Raw genomic sequence first — 18,110 nt, forward strand, 5'->3', positions numbered from 1 at the left:
ACATAACATAAAAGTTTTTCTGCTTATTGATTACTGTTAGTGTTCTTTTGAACGTGAAGCATGGAGAGTGAAAATAAACGTTTATCAACAAAAACTCATTTTCTTCTCAAACCCACGATGCCGTTACGAAAATAAAATGAGCGTAATTAAAGCGTCACAGAGTATATGAGTATTTCCATTAGATTCTTTTGAGTGACAGCAATCGCTGCTATCGGTCTGTTGCTGTAGTGCTAGTATTCGTGATATAGAAGGCAGCGGTATTATTGACTAAAAAACGAAATAATTTTATCTCTGGTACTATATTGATGTTTAGTCTGTTCTGCAGCAGCTGAGAAGTACGCACTACGCAGTTCTTGTGGTGCAACAGCAGAAAATTTTTGTGCAATAGAAGCGCAACGATAGTTGTGCAGTATGTCGTTGATCAGAGGGCTTTCAAAAACTTTGCGGCCGTCTCTGCTGAAAGTGCGGTGCACAAGTACCCCAGCATTGTATTATCATGAAAAAGTAAGATATTTAGGCCTACTGCGCAATACGAGCTTTCTAAGAAATGAAAATCGGAACTAGACTATTGTGTATCATTGGTTTTGACAGGTATTGGATCACTACGAAAACCCAAGAAATGTGGGATCACTGGACAAGAATGACAGCAGAGTTGGGACCGGGTTGGTTGGTGCTCCGGCGTGCGGTGATGTGATGAAACTTCAGATAAAAGTGGACGATAACGGAAAAATTATAGACGCCAAATTTAAAACATTTGGCTGCGGCTCAGCAATTGCTTCTAGCTCGTTGGCAACAGAATGGGTCAAGGGGAAAACTGTAAGTAAAAATTGAATTTTATGCACCATATGTAGTGTTAATGTACACTTTGACTTGTTCCACATCCTGAGGGGTCTGTGGAACTTGAGTGAATGAGAAGTTATTGTTATTGAAAAATACATTCCTGATAAAGCATGGGGGTGCACAGAGTGTGCCATAGTAGAGGACAGCAACTTAGTTTTTTCATCCTAACAAATTTCAACACACGAATAACGTTCAGTGAAGCTTTTGTAGTTGTATATTTTATTGTAAACCACCATCTGTAGAGTCCTGTAGTGTGACACATTTAATTTAAATACAATATACATTTAACTACAAATGGTCAGTAATCCTACCCAGCCTAGGTCTCTGGCTGCACTAAAGTTAAATGTTGAGGACATTGTTCCTGCGGAGTCTGGTGACAGTGCTACTAGGAGAAAGACTAACTATATTTGTCACTGGTCACATTGGCTCATTTTCAGAAGAATGTGCATCACGTGTTCCAAACCCTTCCAACTTCTTGTAGCATAGCCAAAGGTGATAGGTGACAAACTGGTTGTGCATTGGTGAAGCCAGTGAATGTGAAAACCAAATGAAGGTTGTGTTAACAAATTGACTGGTATTACAGCCTACTGTTCATGTCTGTTCCATACACACAAGGGGGTTCTGGTATGTAGCTTTTACCCAGAAAAGCGCTGGACTAATTATTCAACAAGGTTTTTCCTCATACACACATTGTGCTGAATAAATTCTATCATGGCGCACGGCCTTCAGGGATATGGAGCATGTCAAACTTACACTTAAATTGGCAGAAGCACCCAATGCAGGCTACATCTGTAAAAAGTGCTAGCAAATAATTTGAACTAATGCTAATCTACTCACATTTATGATTTCAATAATTGTGTGTGATTTTCATAATTATTAATGGGTGCAATTGGCAGTAGTTGTAATTGATTGTAAATATATTATACATAAGTCTAGAGTACCCTATGGACCCTGGACCTTGCTGTTGGTGGGGAGGGTTGTGTGCCTCAGCAATACAGATAGGCCAACCAAAACGCCCCCCCCCCCCCCCCCTGCGGGTTCGGGTGTTAGAATAGGCCCACGGTATTCCTGCCTGTCGTAAGAGACGACTAAAAGGAGTCTCAAAAGTTTTGGCCTTATGTGATGGTCCCATCTCAGGTTTGACCTCCATCTTTCTAAATTCTTCCGAAGAGTGAGCCGATTGGGGAAGGGCGCCTTACATGGTGCACTGTATCTGTCATGCTTTGAGACCTTTAGCCGGCTTTGTCGTCTTTGCAATACTGTCCCGCCCGTTTTCCATCTCTTGGGCGAGGATACGTTCCTGGGTGTGATTACCACTATGCACTATGCAGTGTTGCCTTTTGCTGAGACGACGACCTTGGACATTTTTGCACCTAAGATCCAGCACGGTAGCCAGTCCGTTGTGATGGGACTGCCATGTACCCTGTTGGTTGTAGCCCCCTGACAACACAGGGATCGCTCTGCTGATGCCTGCACCGTTAACTCTCCACTTATGCCAAGGCATAGATGCCTATCCTCCTGGGGCATCGAGACTCCTGGCAATGGCCATCCTGCCAGATAGCCCTTGCTGAGGCTGGGTGGCGCCCGTGGGGAGGGCCCTTGGTCGGAGTAGGTGGCATCAGGGCGGATGACCCGCAATGATGCGTGGTACATCACCTCTCACTGGTGGCCAGCCACCAGCAGTCTCTAAGCGTTCGAGGGCTCACATTAAAGCTAACGTGTATGACCTTAAATCGTTCCCCTCCCTGTCCACACCATGGGGGGGAACGAAAGTCTATGAATGACAGTGAAACATATTTGCCCCGGTATCTTGTCTGTACAAGAGCTGATGGAGAATCCTTTGTATCCGTGAAGCCTCAGTTCTTTGTAGAGAATTTAGAGGACAAGTTCGGGGAGGTGGAGGGCTTGTCCAAAATGCGGTCTGGTTCAGTCTTGATAAAAACAGCATCCTCTGCCCAGTCACGGGCCTTGCTCGCTTGTAAGAAGCTGGGGGATGTTTCAGTTACTATCACGCCCCATAAAAGCTTAAATATGGTCCAGGGCATTATTTTCCACAGGGATCTCCTTTTACAGTCCGATGACGAGCTGTGCGCCAACTTAGAGTGACGTGGTGTCCATTTTGTCCGGTGCGTCCACTGGGGTCCGAGGGATCATAAAGTTTCCACCGGTGCCTTCATCTTGGCCTTCGAGGGTGACACATTACCTTAGAAGGCCAAGGTGATGGTCTACCGCTGTGATGTAAATCCCTATATCCCTCCCCTAATGCGGTGCTTCAAGTGTTGGAAGTTCGGCCATATGTCTTCCTGCTGTGCTTCCAGCCTTGTGTCTTGATTGTGGTCATCCTTCCCATCCTGATACTGCATGTGCCCCGCCTCTCATCCCCCTTGCTCGCTGGACTGTCCGATTCTGCAGAAGGAAAGGAAAATAATGGAATACAAGACCCTGGACTGACTGACCTACACTGAGGCTAAGTGGAGATTTGAATGGCTTCATCCCATGCACATGACGTCTTCTTATGCCGCCACTGTCACTCCTGCTACAGTTCCATCAGCTACAACAGTTGCAGTCAGCTCTGAGTCGAAGGAACACACCTGCCCCCGAGATGGTGGGGGGCTTTTCCCTCCCTGTTGTTCCTGCATCACCTCCCTCGGAAGCAGCACCACCTCAACCACTGGGGACACCGGTCCCCACTTCCAGGCTGGAGAAGTGTAAGTCTTCTTCGGCTTCTCTTGCTAGGAAGGGATCCCTTGGGTCACTCCCTTCCCAGGTTCCTCCCAGCAGCACAGCAGACACCCACCAGTGGCTGAAGAAGCCACAGATCGCTGGTCGTAGGGCTTCGCAATCGTCTTCTGTCCCAGAGACTGACTCCAAGAAGCCCTCCCAGTGAGGGCAACCAAGGGATCAGTGCGAGAAAGCGAAAGTGAGGACCCATAAGACCAAGGAAGCTGCGGTGGCACCCCACTCCACCACTTCCCACAAGCTCTGCGTCTGAGGATGAGGTAGAGATTCTCGTGTCTGCTGAGGACCTAGATCTCGCCGGACCCTCGGACGCAATGGATGTCACTCGCACGGGTACTGAATCGGTGGTAGCAGGTGACACAGTGGTGTAATCTGGCTTCCCAGCCCCTTCACACCTTTCTCAGCCATGGACAATGCCATCCTCCAGTGGAAATGCACCAATTTCTTCCACCATCTTGCCTAGCTCCGACAACTTCTCAGCCTTCACCGTTTCTTCTGCATTGCTCTTCAAGAAACTTGCTTGCCAGCGATGCGAATCCCGCCCTCCATGGCTATCGGGGTTATTATAAGAATCGGGCAGCTTATGAAAGGGTATCTGGTGGTGTCTGCATCTATGTCCTTCTCTCTTCACAGCGAATCTGTCCCTCTACAAACACCTTCAGAGGCTGTCGCTGTTCGGGTGTGGATGCCACAGGCTGTTACTGTCTGCAGTCTGTATCTTCCACCGGATGGTGATATCCCACAGCATGTCCTGGCTGTGCTGATAGCCCAACTGCCGCCACCTTTCCTGTTACTGGGCGACTTCAACACCCATAACCCGCTGTGGGGTGGGTTGGTGGCAACAGGTCGAAGTGCCGCCGTTGAGAATGTATTGACACAACTCGACCTGTCCCTTTTAAACAATGGTGCCTTCACACATTTCAGTGTGGCGCGTGGCACGTACTCCGCCATCGACCTTTCGATCTGCAGCCCTGGTCTCTTACTGTCTGCCCAATGGAGTGTACATGACGAACTGTGTGGTAGTGACCACTTTCCGATCTTTCTGTCACTGCCACGGCGTCACTCTTCTGGGCGCACTTGCAGATGGGCTATGAATAAGGCTGACTGGGACTTGTTCTCCTCCATTGCCGCTATTGAGCCTCTTTCTAATGCAGCCATTGATGCGGTAGTTCACTCTGTCACCACCGGCATTGTTACTGCCGCAGAATCTGCCATTCCCTGTTCTTCTGGGTCCCCTCAGTGGAGGACTGTGCCTTGGTGGTCGCCTGCCATTGCCGAGGTGATTAAAGATCGCAGGTGGGTGCTCCAGCGTCACAAGCGGCATCCTTCCTTAGACAACCTCATTGCCTTTAAAAGGCTCCATGCGTGGGCCCACTGCATCATTCGCCAGCACAAGCAGGAGTGCTGGGAATGGTATGTCTCCACCATTGGCCTCCATATCTCTCCATTGCAGGTTTAGGCCAAGATTAGTGGCTATCGGACCCCTGTCAGCGTCCCTGCGCTTTCCCTGAATGGAGCAGTTTGTGCTGACTCCGACATAATTGCAAACCGCTTAGCAGACCATTTTGCTCTCTGGAACACTTCTGTGAATTACCCACTGGCCTTCCGCTCCATCAAAGAGTGGTTGGAACGTCGGAACCTTTCATTTCACACTCGCCATCCTGAATCCTACAATGTTCCATTCAGTGAGTGGGAATTCCACAGTGCCCTAGCCGCTTACCCTGATACAGCTCCTGGGCCAGATCACATCCACTGTCAGATGCTGAAACACCTCTCAGTGGTTTGCCAGTGACGCCTCCTCGACCTTTACAACCGGTCAAGGGTGAGTTTCCGTCACAGTGGCGGGAAGGCATTGTTATCCCCGTTTTGAAACCTGGCAAGAACCCATTGGCGGTGGCCAGCTACCACCCGATTAGCCTCACCAATGTTCTTTGCAAGTTGCTCGTACGCATGGTGAGCCGGCGGTTGGGTTGGGTACTCGAGTCTCGGGGCCTTCTGGCTCTGTCTCAGGGTGGGTTCCGTAAAGGCCGCTCTGCCGCCGACAATCTGGTGGGCCTGGAGTCAGCCATCCATATGGCCTTTGCCTGCCGTCAGCACCTCGTCGCTGTCTTTTTTGACTTGCGGAAGGCGTATGATATGACATGGTGCCATCACATCCCCTCTACGCATCATGGTTGGGGTCAATGGGGTCAGCTGTCGATTTTCATTATGAAACTTTGTCGCACTGTACCTTCCGCGTGCAAGTTGCGGCCTCCCATAGTTCCCCCCGAGCTCAGGAGAAAAGGGTACCACAGGGATCTGTCTAAAGTGTCTGCCTGTTTTTAATTGCAATTAACGGGCTCACTGCGGCGGTGGGAATGTCTGTCTCAGCTTCCTTGTATGCTGACAACTTCTGCCTCTACTATAGCTCCATTGGCATTGCAGCTGCTGAACGTCAGCTGCAGGGCGCTATCAGCAAGGCGCAATCTTGGGCTGTGGCGCGTGGCTTCCAGTTTTCGGCTGCCAAGACCTGCGTTATGCATTTCTGCCGGCGAACTTCTTGCTGTGGTGGAGACACATCGGTTTTTGGGTGTGGTATTTGATGCCCGGTTGACAGGCTCCCACATATTTTGCAGCTTAAACAGATGTGTTGGCGGCAGGCATCTTAATGGTCTGCGATGCTTGAGCCACACCAGCTGGGGCGCCGACCGATCTACCCCCTTACGGCTCTACCAGGTGTTAATCCAGTCCCGCCTGGATTATGGGAGCCTGGCTTACGGTTCAGCACCCCCTTCTGCATTGCGGGTGCTGGACCCAATCCTTCACAATGGTATCCGACTTGCCACTGGAGCATTCCGGACCAGCCCTGTGGACAGTATACTTGTGGAGGCAGGTGTCCCTCCACTGCGGTTATGGCGCAAACGTTTACTGGCCGCTTATGCTGCACATGTTTGTAGCTTGCCCGGGCATCCTAATTATTGTCTCCTGTTCCCTCAGTCGGTCATCCATCTCCCAGAATGTTGGCCCTGGTTGGTTTGTACGATCGCGGCCCGCGTCAGAGAGTTTTCTCCGGGCTTGGGCTTTTCCCTCTTCCACCTCCTTTCCGCCCCCCTTCATACACCCCCGTGGTGTGCGCCCCACCCTTGCCTTCGGCTCGGATTGGGAGAGGGCCCGAGGGACTCAGTCCCTCCGGAAGCCTTCTGCTGCCACTTTCTTTCCATCCTTGCCACGTATCAGGGCTCTGGTGTTGTTTACACTGACGATTTGATGATTGCTGGACGTGTCGGTTATGCTCTCACTGTAGGGGACCATTACGAACAACGCTCATTGCTGGCTGGCTGCAGCATTTTCACTGCTGAGCTGGTCGCCATCTTTCGTGCCCTAGAGTATATCGGCTCCTGTTCAGGTGAGTCCTTCGTTATCTGTAGCGACTCCCTGAGCGGTTTATGAGCTATCGACCAGTGTTTCCCTTGCTCTTGTCTGGTGATGGCTATCCAGAAGTTCCTCCATACCCTTGCCCGTTGCGGCCGCTCTGTGGTCTTTGTGTGGACCCCTGGTCATGTCGGCATCCGGGCCAATGAACATGTTGACTGCCTGGCCAAACAGGCCACCAGTAAACCAACTGTGGACATTGGCCTCCTGGAGACTGATTTGCGAGCAGTCGTACGCCGCAAAGTTTTCGCGCTATGGGACGCTGAATGGCGCGATCTGACCGCACCCAATAAACTCCGTGCTAGCGAGGAGACGACGGCTGTGTGGCGGTCATCCATGCGAGCCACTCGCAGGGACTCAGTTGTCCTTTGTCAGCTCCGCATTGGCCACACCTGGCTGACACACAGATATTTACTGTGCCGTGAGGACCCGCCTCTGTCTCGCTGCAGGGTGGCTTCGACAGTGGTCCACATTTCGCTGGCCTGTCCCCTTTTAGCAGGCAGACATTTGTGCTGCCTGATATGCTCCCTGCCCTTTTAACAGATGACACTGCCATGGCAGGCTTAGTTTTGCATTTTATTTGGGCAGGGGGGCTTTTATCACTTAATCTAAGTGTTTGTCCCCTTTTGTGTTGAGTCTGGCTTTTGGCCTACGATTTTAGACTGAATTTTAGTGTGTTTTTTCAGTGGTTGACTTTTCCTTTTTTGTCTCTATGGTCGGCCAACCACTGTCACACTCTGTGTGATTTCAATTCCATTTGTCTGGTCTCTGTCTACGTCTTTCTTGTCGTGTGTCGTCTTTTCCATTGTTCGTTTTTATTCTGTGTGGGTGTTTGCAATTTTGGAAAAAGGGACCGATGACCATAGCAATCTGGTCCTTTTACTCCCACAAACCAACCAACCAACCTACCAAAACAGCCTTGCTGTGCTGGTACTGCAAACAACAAGGGGAAACTACAGTTGCAGTTTTTCCCGAGAACATGCAGCTCTTAAATGATGATGGTATCGCTTTGGGTAAAATATTGCAGAGGTAAAATAGTCCCCCATTTGTATCTCCGGATGGGGACTACTTAGGACATTGTTACCAGGAGAAACAAAGCTGGCATTCTACGGATCGGAGTGTGGAATGTAAGATGCCTTAATCGGGGAGGTGGGCTAGAAAATTTAAAAAGGGAAATGGATTGTTTAAAGTTATATATAGTGAGAATTAGAGAAGTATGGTGGCAGGAGGAAAATGACTTCTGATCAGATGAATACAGGATTATAAATACAAAATCAAATAGGGGTAATGCAGGAGTAACTTAAAAAAAAAAAAAGAAAAATAGGAATGCGGATACACTACTGTGAATGGCATGGTGAACGCATTATTGTAGCCAAGATAGACACGAAGCCCACACTCCCAGGTTTATATGGCAACAGGTTCCACAGATGGGGATATTTAGGAAATGTGTGATGAGATAAAAGAAGTTATTCAGATAGTTAAGGGAGCCAAAAATTTAATAGTCATGGGGGCTGGAATTCAATAGTGGGAAAAGTAGTAGGTGAATGTCGACTGGGCGAAAAGAATGAAAGTGGAAGCCGTCTGGTAGAATTTTGCACAGAGCATAATTTAATCATTGCTAACACTTGGTTTAGTAATCATGAAAGCAGGTTGTGGACATGGAGGAGACTTGGAGACACCAGAAGGTTTCAGATTGATTATATAATGGTTAGACAGAGACTTAGGAACCAGATTTTAAATTTAAAGACATTTCTAGATCAGATGTGGACTCTGACCACAATTTATTGGTTATGAACTGCAGATTAAAACTGAAGAAAATGTCTAGAAAATGAGATCGACTGGAAGTGCAAAATGGCTGAGCAGGAATGGCTAGAGGACAAATGTAAGGATGTAGAAGCATGTATCACTAGGGATAAGATAGATACTGCCTACAGGAAAATTGTAGACGTTTGGAGAAAACCACCTGTACCAATATGAAGAGCTCAGATGGAAAACCATTCCTAAGAAAAAAGAGGGAAAGCAGAAAGGTGGAAGGAGTATGTAGATGGTCTGTACAAGGGATAGTATGGAAAGGGAAGAGGACATAGATGAAGATGGGAAGGGAGATATGATTCTGCATGAAGAATTCGACAAAGCACTAAAAGGCTCATGTTGAAACAAGACCTGAGAGAAGACAACACTGCCTTGGAAGAGCCAGCCATGACAAAACTCTTCCATCTGGTGAACAAGATGTGTAAATTACCGAACTATCAGAATTTAATAAGTCACAGCCACAAAATACTAACACGAATTCTTTACAGAAGAATGAAGAAACTGGTAGAGGCCGATCATGGGGAGGATCAGTTTGGATTCCTGAGAAATGTAGAAACACGTGAGACAATATTGACTGGAATACTCGCTTTCAAATTCTGAAGGCGGCTGGGGTAGATTACAGAGAGCAAAAGTTTACTTACAATTTTACAGATTCCAGATGGCAGTTAACAAGAGTCAAGGGGCATGAATGGGAAGCAGTGGTTGAGAAGGGAGTGAGACAGAGTTGTAGCCTATCACCGATGTTATTCGCTCTGTATGTCAAGCAAGCAGTAAAGGAAACAAAAGAAATATTTGGATTACATATTAAAGCCCAGGGAGTCGAAACAAAAACTTTTAGGTTTGCTGATGAAGACGTAATTCTGTCAGAAGCAGCAAAGGACTTGAAGAGCAGCTGAACAGAATGGACAGTATCTTCAGAGGAGGATACAAGATGAACATGAACTAAAGCTAAACGAGGATGATGTAATCTAGTTGAATTAAATCAGGTGATGCTGAACGAATAAGATCAAGAAATGAGACCCTTAAAGCAGTAGATGAGTTTTGATATTTGAGAAGCAACATACTGATGATGGTCAAAGTAGAAAGGATATAAAATGTATACTGGCAATGACAAGGAAAACATTTCTGAAGAAGAGAAATTTAAAATCGAGTATAGATTTAAGTATCAGGAATTCTTTTCTGAAAGTATTATTTATATGGAGTGTAGAGATGTATTAAAGGGAAACATGGGTGATAAACAGTTTAGACAAGAAGAGAATAGAAGCTTTTGACATGTGTTGCTACAGAAGAATGTTGAGGATTAGATGGGTAGATTACGTAACTAATGAGGAGGCACTGAATTGAACTGGGGAGAAGAGGAATTTGTGGCACAAGTTGACTAGAGGAAGGGATTGGTTGATAGGACTCATCTGAGGCATCAAGGGATCACCAATTTAGTACTAGAGGGAATCCTGGGGGGTAAAAATTGTAAGAGGGAGACAAAGAGATGAATACAGTGAGCTGGTTCAGGGGGATGTAGGTTGCAGTAGTTAATCAGGAGATGAAGAGGCTTGCACGGGATAGAGTAGTATGGACAGCTGCAGCAAACCAGTCTTTGGACTGAAAACAACAAGAACAAGCCTAGAGTGGTTGCTTCTGCAAATTGATGTATAGCCTGACTCATCTCAAATCTGAGAGCTTTTCTTCTGAGAAGCAGGAGTAATAGGCAGAGAAACAGATCAATCAGAGAGTGTATTAATAAATATCTCCACCCATTGCTTTTAATTTGTGAGCATTGAGAATAAGGAATGTCGTTTTAAAAGAGGCTGAGGTTTGTTCCAGTTGTTGATCAAAACTAGTTGTCATTATCATTGAAATTTTGAACATGATTGCTGGAAGTGCACTACATAGAGCAGCAAAGGAGTCCTTCCATGTCAAGTCAATACAAGTCCCACCCTGTCCATCTCTGAATTTCGACAGATTTGGTGTGCCCATAGCACATGACGAGAGGTTGAAAGGTGTTGAATTACAGAATTGTAATGCAAGTAAGACAAAACTAATGGCCACCTGAAGTTCGAAAATTTGCGGACAAAAATGGCTGTAGCATCTGTTATATTAAAGATAGAACTGTGAAACAGATAATTTTGTAATGGTACGGGTTCAAGCTTTCAAATGATATGAAATATGGCCATATTGAAACAGTGTAGACCTATGCAGTGAATGTCGGTGACCTTCACCTTGAATATATCAAAACATGTCAGATTCGAAATTGGTGAAAAAAAAAAAAATTCTTCTTCGTATTGCAGTATACAACACATGAAAAATCAAGATGGGATGATATTCGGATTAGGAGATATGATAAGTGATAAAGTAGTTCAAGCTGTACGCAGAATGCAGCAAAATGGTGTCAAGTACCGAAAAACATTTTAACTATTGGAAAGGTGGTGTTGTAGCAATGTACAGGATGGTAAGAGGGTGAACAGGCCAATAGCAAACTGCAAGGTAACAAATTATGACCTCTAACTTTCAGCAATGCAAGGCATAATGTAACTATCCAAACCAAATGTGGTGGTTTTCCTGGCAAACAGGTTCAGTTTATGCAAACCAACATAAGTGTGTCATAAGCTCTTATCATGCCTCAGTACTGAGTAGCAAGATATTACACTCGGCTTATTTTGGTGAACTGACATATGTCTGGCTTGTTGCTGTTATCGCATCAACCTTTGCAAAATTTAAAGGTGTCAGATCACTCAGGGTATACAAATGAAGGTGAAGGGCCATGACAATGTAGGAAGCTATTTGTAACCCCATTATTACCTTCATTAAAATTTGAAACTTCTGCAAGCTGCCAGTGATCTGCATACTTGGATGCAACAAACCCAGTAATACCACAGAGGTCTGAAGTGCGTTAGGTCAGTTTTAGAGATTCATTTATGATGTCTGATTAATTGGAAAAAAGAAATATATCATTTGGATGTTGGTTATGTCCAGTAGGAATAACAGTCTATGCAAACTGCTCTTGAAGGAGGGATTCATCATCATACTCATTGCGTGATCATACTAGTTGTGTAAAGAAAATGATACACTGTAATGTTCTTGGAACACCATTCAGACAACTGTCTGGGTGTCAGAGCATTGCAGATGCACTATAGACTGGCACAGACAGCAACACCACCACATGGTCCTTTGCTGAGTGATGTGGCACAGACATTGAAATCACTGGACTGCGGCACCACCCGAGATGTAATACAGGCACTTTGGCATTCTGTGGCCTAAATGATGGAAAAGATGGACACTCGGTGAGGTATATTTGGTTGTATGATACTATTCCTCTGCTTTGAGACATGATGTTGTTGCACTGTGATGTGTTGTGTGGTGTCACTGCGGTGTATGAAGAGGTGGTATGCTCCAGTGGTTTGTTGTTGCTGTCCTGGGTCCTGGGTCCTGGTCCAGGGTTGAGCTGCATAGGTTAATTGGAGACAGGGATATTGCCTTTTGTAGTTTGGTAGAGGGGTGGGGGTTATTTATACCCTGGTTTGGAATTGAGCTATTTAGGTTAACTCAAGTTTGGGATACCTTTATCTTATGGTGTGTGTTATATGATTTTGTCGGGTTTTATTTTTTGGAAGTTGTGAGTGTGTTGTTTTTTTTGAAGTGTGTTGTGTCTTGAAAGGTGTTGGTATTTTTCTTATTGAAATCTTAGGTTGTTCCCACCCAGAACCCCCTGTTCCCGCAGTTGTACTGCTAATTTAATTGGATTTAGTCATTGAATGGGTTAGTGTGTTATTTGTATTTTTGTGGGTGTTATGACTGATGATTTGGTGGCCATGTTGGATATGCTTGAGATGAAAGTTTTCAGCTTGGTGGTAACGTTGTTGGTCAAAGCAGATGGATGGTTCCCAGTATCCGGTAATCTTACTCAATGTCATGTTTGAGGCAGTCGGTTAAGATGACAAATGACATTTGATCTGTTGCATAGTTTCTGGATGTCTTTAACAAACAACAAATAGGTGGATGGTGGTCTGTGCATTGTTCCAGTAAAGCCCTTGGACCTCATCCTGCAGGACAAATGGACCATTATCTGCAGAAGCACATATTATGATGTATTCATTGTCACAAGTCCCTCTTTTCTGCTATAGAAATTCAGGCTGTTGGACAACTATGAGGAACAGTAGCAGGACTTTTTTTAATTTGCTTGTGACGTATTCTAAGAGGTCTTCTATAGAAGATTGACTTGTCTTGAGAGGTGATCAATCTGTAGGTGTCTGCAGTTTGTATGTTATTCCATCAGTCTCATTTTTGTTAAACACCTCTCCCTAGGTATAATGCGTAAAAATTTGTACCGAGGCAGTTCTCACATGTTGGCATGTAATGTTTCGGCTGTGCAGGATTGCAAATGATCTGAGCAAGACAGTGTCTTTATATGTGTTAAGTTGACAGCATCATGTGTCAACTCTTTGAAATTGGAAACTTTCAACAGAGCTTCACATTGTGGTGAATACTGAAAACACACACACACATATTGTGGGTACCAGTGGTGCCAGCTGGAATACAGTACTTTAGTCTTAAGTAGCAGAATTTGATAATCCTATTTTTAGTCCTGGATGTTAATCTTTGAATACTTGATAACAGCTATTCCATGCTTTCCGATACCAATCATTTTTGTTTATGACATTGGTCCATTTTCCCCTTGCACAAACAAAATCTTTCCCAAACAAATAGCAAACAACCTTCTTTGATGTAGGATTCTGTGACATGACTTGGCATGTTTTCAGTTATGATACATCTGTCTTGGATTGGGAATTGATAAGATACCACATTCTTTGACAGTCCTGTCCTCACTAAACACTTTGAGCTCATAATTTATTTTCAGTCCTATGGATGCTACAACTTTTTGGAAGAAGCGTCAACATTTGGCTCTTTTGAATACTTAATGGTGCTAGTACTGAATTTTTCTTTCAGTTGCATTATAATTTCAGATTACATGTTTATTTCACCCTCTGTGTTTTCTCCACACTGGATACATATTTACTCTGGAATACCCCAGACTCATTCTTGCACTATTTCTGTGCATGTTTTCTCTCTTTCTTGTCTTTTTCACTTGGGCTCACCAAGAAATACAAGACTGTCATTTAATGCAACTAAAGCAGTGTTTCCTCTTGTTAGGGGAGGTAGGCAGGTTTGTGATTCCTATCTGTTTCAATGTAGTTGATTCAGTCACAGGCCCTTGTTTCCATTTTAATGTTTTCTTAAATTTGTTACATATTGGGTGGTCTGTCATTTTGCCACTGATCATACAAAGCATCCACATATTCACTTTGCGTAAAGCGTTTTGTGTAACTGTTCTGTCCAACTTCCCTGAAGGGATTACAGCAATGCAGGGTCCTCTCAAACTCCATCTTCATGGTAGCTTGGTATAGTCACAATATACATCATCTTTTGCTACAACTTTCACTGTGTGAGTAGCAGGCATACTGCCATCTAAGATTTGATAGGAAATGGTATTCACACACACACACACACACACACACACACACACACACACACACACACAATATTTCTTGTTGTGTCACTTACTACCAGCTTGCTGTAGTTAAAATTTGCATGGATTTGATGGCCTTTTCACATCACTATAACACCACCATTTTAAGAGTTTAACATGTTTTTCTGTACTTTACACTATTTGTTGCAGTCTGCATACAGTTTGTATTGCATCACACAGCTGTATATATTAATTTATAGCTCCTTATCCAGATGTCATCTGAATTTGATTTTTTAGTGTGTTGTATATTGTACAATGAAGGACTGTATAAACTTTTTTCATAAATTTTGGAAGTGACGATAAGTGAGATATTAAAGGCGAAAGTGTTCTGTCCTCTGCTGAGGAGTAATAAAAACACTTTAGCGACACAACTGCTTGTTACAGTAATGAAACAAAGTACGCTTGAGAGAGAAAATATCTTCACAACATGATTTATGAAAACTGTCCATCCTGGAGCATTTCTCGAGGAGCGGGAAAGAGAGTTTGACATGGTAGTAAGAGGCAAAGAACACTTAGACAACCATTGGAAACCATGACAAAGTGGTGCCTTGTGAGTGGCTGTTGGAAGCGTAGTGGCTGATTTGGGCCACTGGGAAGATGACACGACAACTCTGGAGGCAGAGAGAGCAGCAGTGGTCACAACAGGCAGTGTCCATTGCAGAGACGTGAAGTGGATTTTGATCTGTCAGAGTCTGGGACATTTATGGCCTCCTCTGGGTGGAGCACAGATCTATGTAGCCACCTGTGGAAGGGTATGGTGTAACCACATGGATGTAAAACAGTGCCCGCCAACTGCAGTGGTGTGTGCTGTGAGCCACACGCCACATAGTAGCGAAGCTGGCGGCCCTGGACACGGTGACAGGTGCCGGAGGCCTGACTGTATATGCCGCCTTGTCTTGTCTGTTTACTTAAACCTTGTAGGTGAGGCATGGGCATTACCTGGTGTGCTAAACATAATTGGAAGAGTGGTGGTGAGACTATACAGTTTACTTTATCATTATTATTCTCCCTCTTTATTGTGGAACTTAGTAATAAACTGCATCTAGCTCTCTCTCTCTCTCTCTCTCTCTCTCTCTCTCTCTCTCTCTGTCTGTCTGTCTGTCTGTCTGTGTGTGTGTGTGTGTGTGTGTGTGTGTGTGTGTGTGTGTGTGTGTGTGTGTGTAGGGGGGGGGGGGGGGTTAAACCCGTAATTATGCTTACACCCAACAGTACAGTACCGTGTAGTGAATAAAGTCTTTGTTGAAAACCTAAAGACAGTGGTTTTTTAAGTAACTTTTGAGAGTTGATGGGTGTTGTATAACATTTAAGGTTACTTAATGAGTCGCACAGAGGTCATAGAGCGAAATAACACGTCTTAATTTCCAAAAAGTGTAATATTTGCTAAACAGGCCTATTTAATTACCACTACAGAATGAAATGGTACTGTGACAGAGTTATCAGGCAATTGTTTTGATACATACAGAATTGAGGTCTGCGTTTAGTTGAAGACTCTGCAAAACTTTTGGTAGTTTATCGATTTTATAAAAGACATTTGTGAGCTATTTGCTCTACCCTGTCAAACTCGGATGAGTGCTCTCACTGTTAAAAGAACTTTTATCTGTAACCAAGATGGGGGAAGGACATAAGGAATAACTGCAGATTGTGGTACCAACTGTCAGCTTTAAACTGTGACATTGTCAAAGTGACAGCTACTTCATTCTTATACAGTGTGGTAACTGTGACTGCACACACTAAACAGATCTAATTGCAGAGTATGTGAAGTGTTAAGTTCACGGAGAAGGTGTGGGACTGACCAAAGTTCCAGCACTTCGGATCAGGGACCAGTGTTTGTGGCATTGTCGGTGGTACATATGGCATTCTATTTGGAGGGGCTCCTGGTTTGAGAATTATAAGCTGGCCATTAGGGAGACTGTAGTAATGACATACTGTTTTTGCTGTTGCTCATGGTTTGTTTTATTATTTCAAAGTTGTGAATAATATTTCTTGTTTTTACTTTTTTATTTGGGTATTATGTGTAGGTGGGTAATAGACATATACAACAAAAAAAAAATTGCAGAAATAACATGAAACTAATGAGACAGCCACCGGAATTATGGGGTTTTGGGCGGGACAAACTAAATGTACGTCAATCCTAATAATGAGGACATACTAAAACAAATAGCTATGCAAAAATCAAACAAAGAAAATAGTCAATGAAACCTCAAAGCAAAACCTAGAAAAAGCTGTATTGGAAATTTTACTTGACATATATAGCTGAAGCGAAATCTAAGCTACCACAAAACTACACACTGCTCAACAAATCTGGTGTTGAGCACTTAGCTTGACCTGAATTGAAGTAGGTGGTACCCCAGCACTGAAACTCGCTCATATACGTAATATCAAAAACTTCAACTCACGAATGTAGTCAAAGAAACTCCATGTTATCTACCAATCACAATTCAACATCATTATCTTCTACTAACAACACAACCCAAAAATCCAAAAAAAGATTGCATCAACACCAGTTTTGAAAGACAAGAAACACGCTCTTATGCCCACAAATACACTTACCGCCCTTGATACTAGAGGAAGAGAAAGACGAAGAAAACCATACCAACAACCAAATTCAGCTCACGCACGCGCGCGCGCACACACACACACACACACACACACACACACACACACACCCTTCCCTTCCTAAACCCCCACCCTCCCAAGTAAATAACAATTCTAAACACAACACTCAAATAAAATAAAAAAAATAACACCATTCACACCTTCAAAATAAAAACAAACTTAAGCAATAGCAAAAATAGTAAGTCAACAACAAAATCTAATGACTGGCCTAGATATTTCAGAACTGGAACCCTTCCAGTTCGAACCCCATACATTTTCCTTCTGACAACAGCACATGCCCTGGTCCCCGGTCTGAGATTCAGCAACTTTGGTCAATCCCACATGTTCTCCACAAACTTCACACTTTACATACTCGGCAATTAGATTGCGCAACTGTAGGAATGTAATCGTGGTCAGCATGTCATCCCCCACTGCAGCATGCAATGACCTGCTCGTGAAATCCATTGTCATATCCATAACTAACAAAATTATGTTTCCAACTACAAACAACACACAACACTAATAATTCCAAACCTGAAAACAGATCTGTTGCCCTTAACAGTCAACATCAAAATAATGTGGTACCAAGTCATTACAAACACTTTCAATATTATTCTTACAAACAGTACTAAGTCAGTCCAGTGACTCACAAACAACTTAGAAACACTAGAGAATGACACCACTTACTCTAGCACACCCTCAGTAACCATGATCAATTTCAAATACACTGGCCACTGTGATGTTGCATAGCATAAAACAATTACGTCACCGGTTGAAGCAGACGGGTGATACTGCAAACTCTGGTTTTTGATTTTGCATGAGGCGTAAGAGTGCTGCGGCTTGTCTGTCACATAGTATAAACTGGTCACTGTTACACTTACTGCACAGGCCAAAGATATGGAGAGGGAAATCTCCATGGTGCCTTACATATACTTCATTTTAACTGTAAACTATAAGTAACTGTTTTTTGTGGGAAAGCTTCTCAGAAAAGTAATAAGCCTTGTACATTAGCTCAACTGAGTAAAATGTAATATAAATGAACTAGTATATTTCAGCAGAGATAACTGGACTGCATTTTTGACCGCAGTAACGAAGAAAAAATTGTAATTAAATTTTTTTCAGAGTTAACTGCCTTTTCTCGGGTTAAGCATGCTGTCGAAACAAAAACATCAGGAAAGTGAACCTTTATAAA

At 44.2% G+C, this 18,110-nt stretch overlaps 1 protein-coding gene across 1 annotated transcript in view; it reads left to right on the top strand.

The window, feature by feature from the left end:
- The first annotated feature begins 280 nt into the window (after positions 1-280).
- LOC124619492 (iron-sulfur cluster assembly scaffold protein IscU) overlaps positions 281-18,110 on the top strand; it is a 52,823-nt gene continuing 34,993 nt past the window's right edge. The window contains exons 1-2 of the mRNA XM_047145905.1: positions 281-504; positions 592-816. Coding sequence (XP_047001861.1) covers positions 412-504; positions 592-816 — 318 coding nt within the window. The 5' untranslated portion in view covers positions 281-411. The remainder of the gene's footprint in view (positions 505-591; positions 817-18,110) is intronic.

This window comes from Schistocerca americana, chromosome 6 (genome assembly GCF_021461395.2).
Source record: "Schistocerca americana isolate TAMUIC-IGC-003095 chromosome 6, iqSchAmer2.1, whole genome shotgun sequence".
Classification (NCBI taxonomy): domain Eukaryota; kingdom Metazoa; phylum Arthropoda; class Insecta; order Orthoptera; family Acrididae; genus Schistocerca; species Schistocerca americana.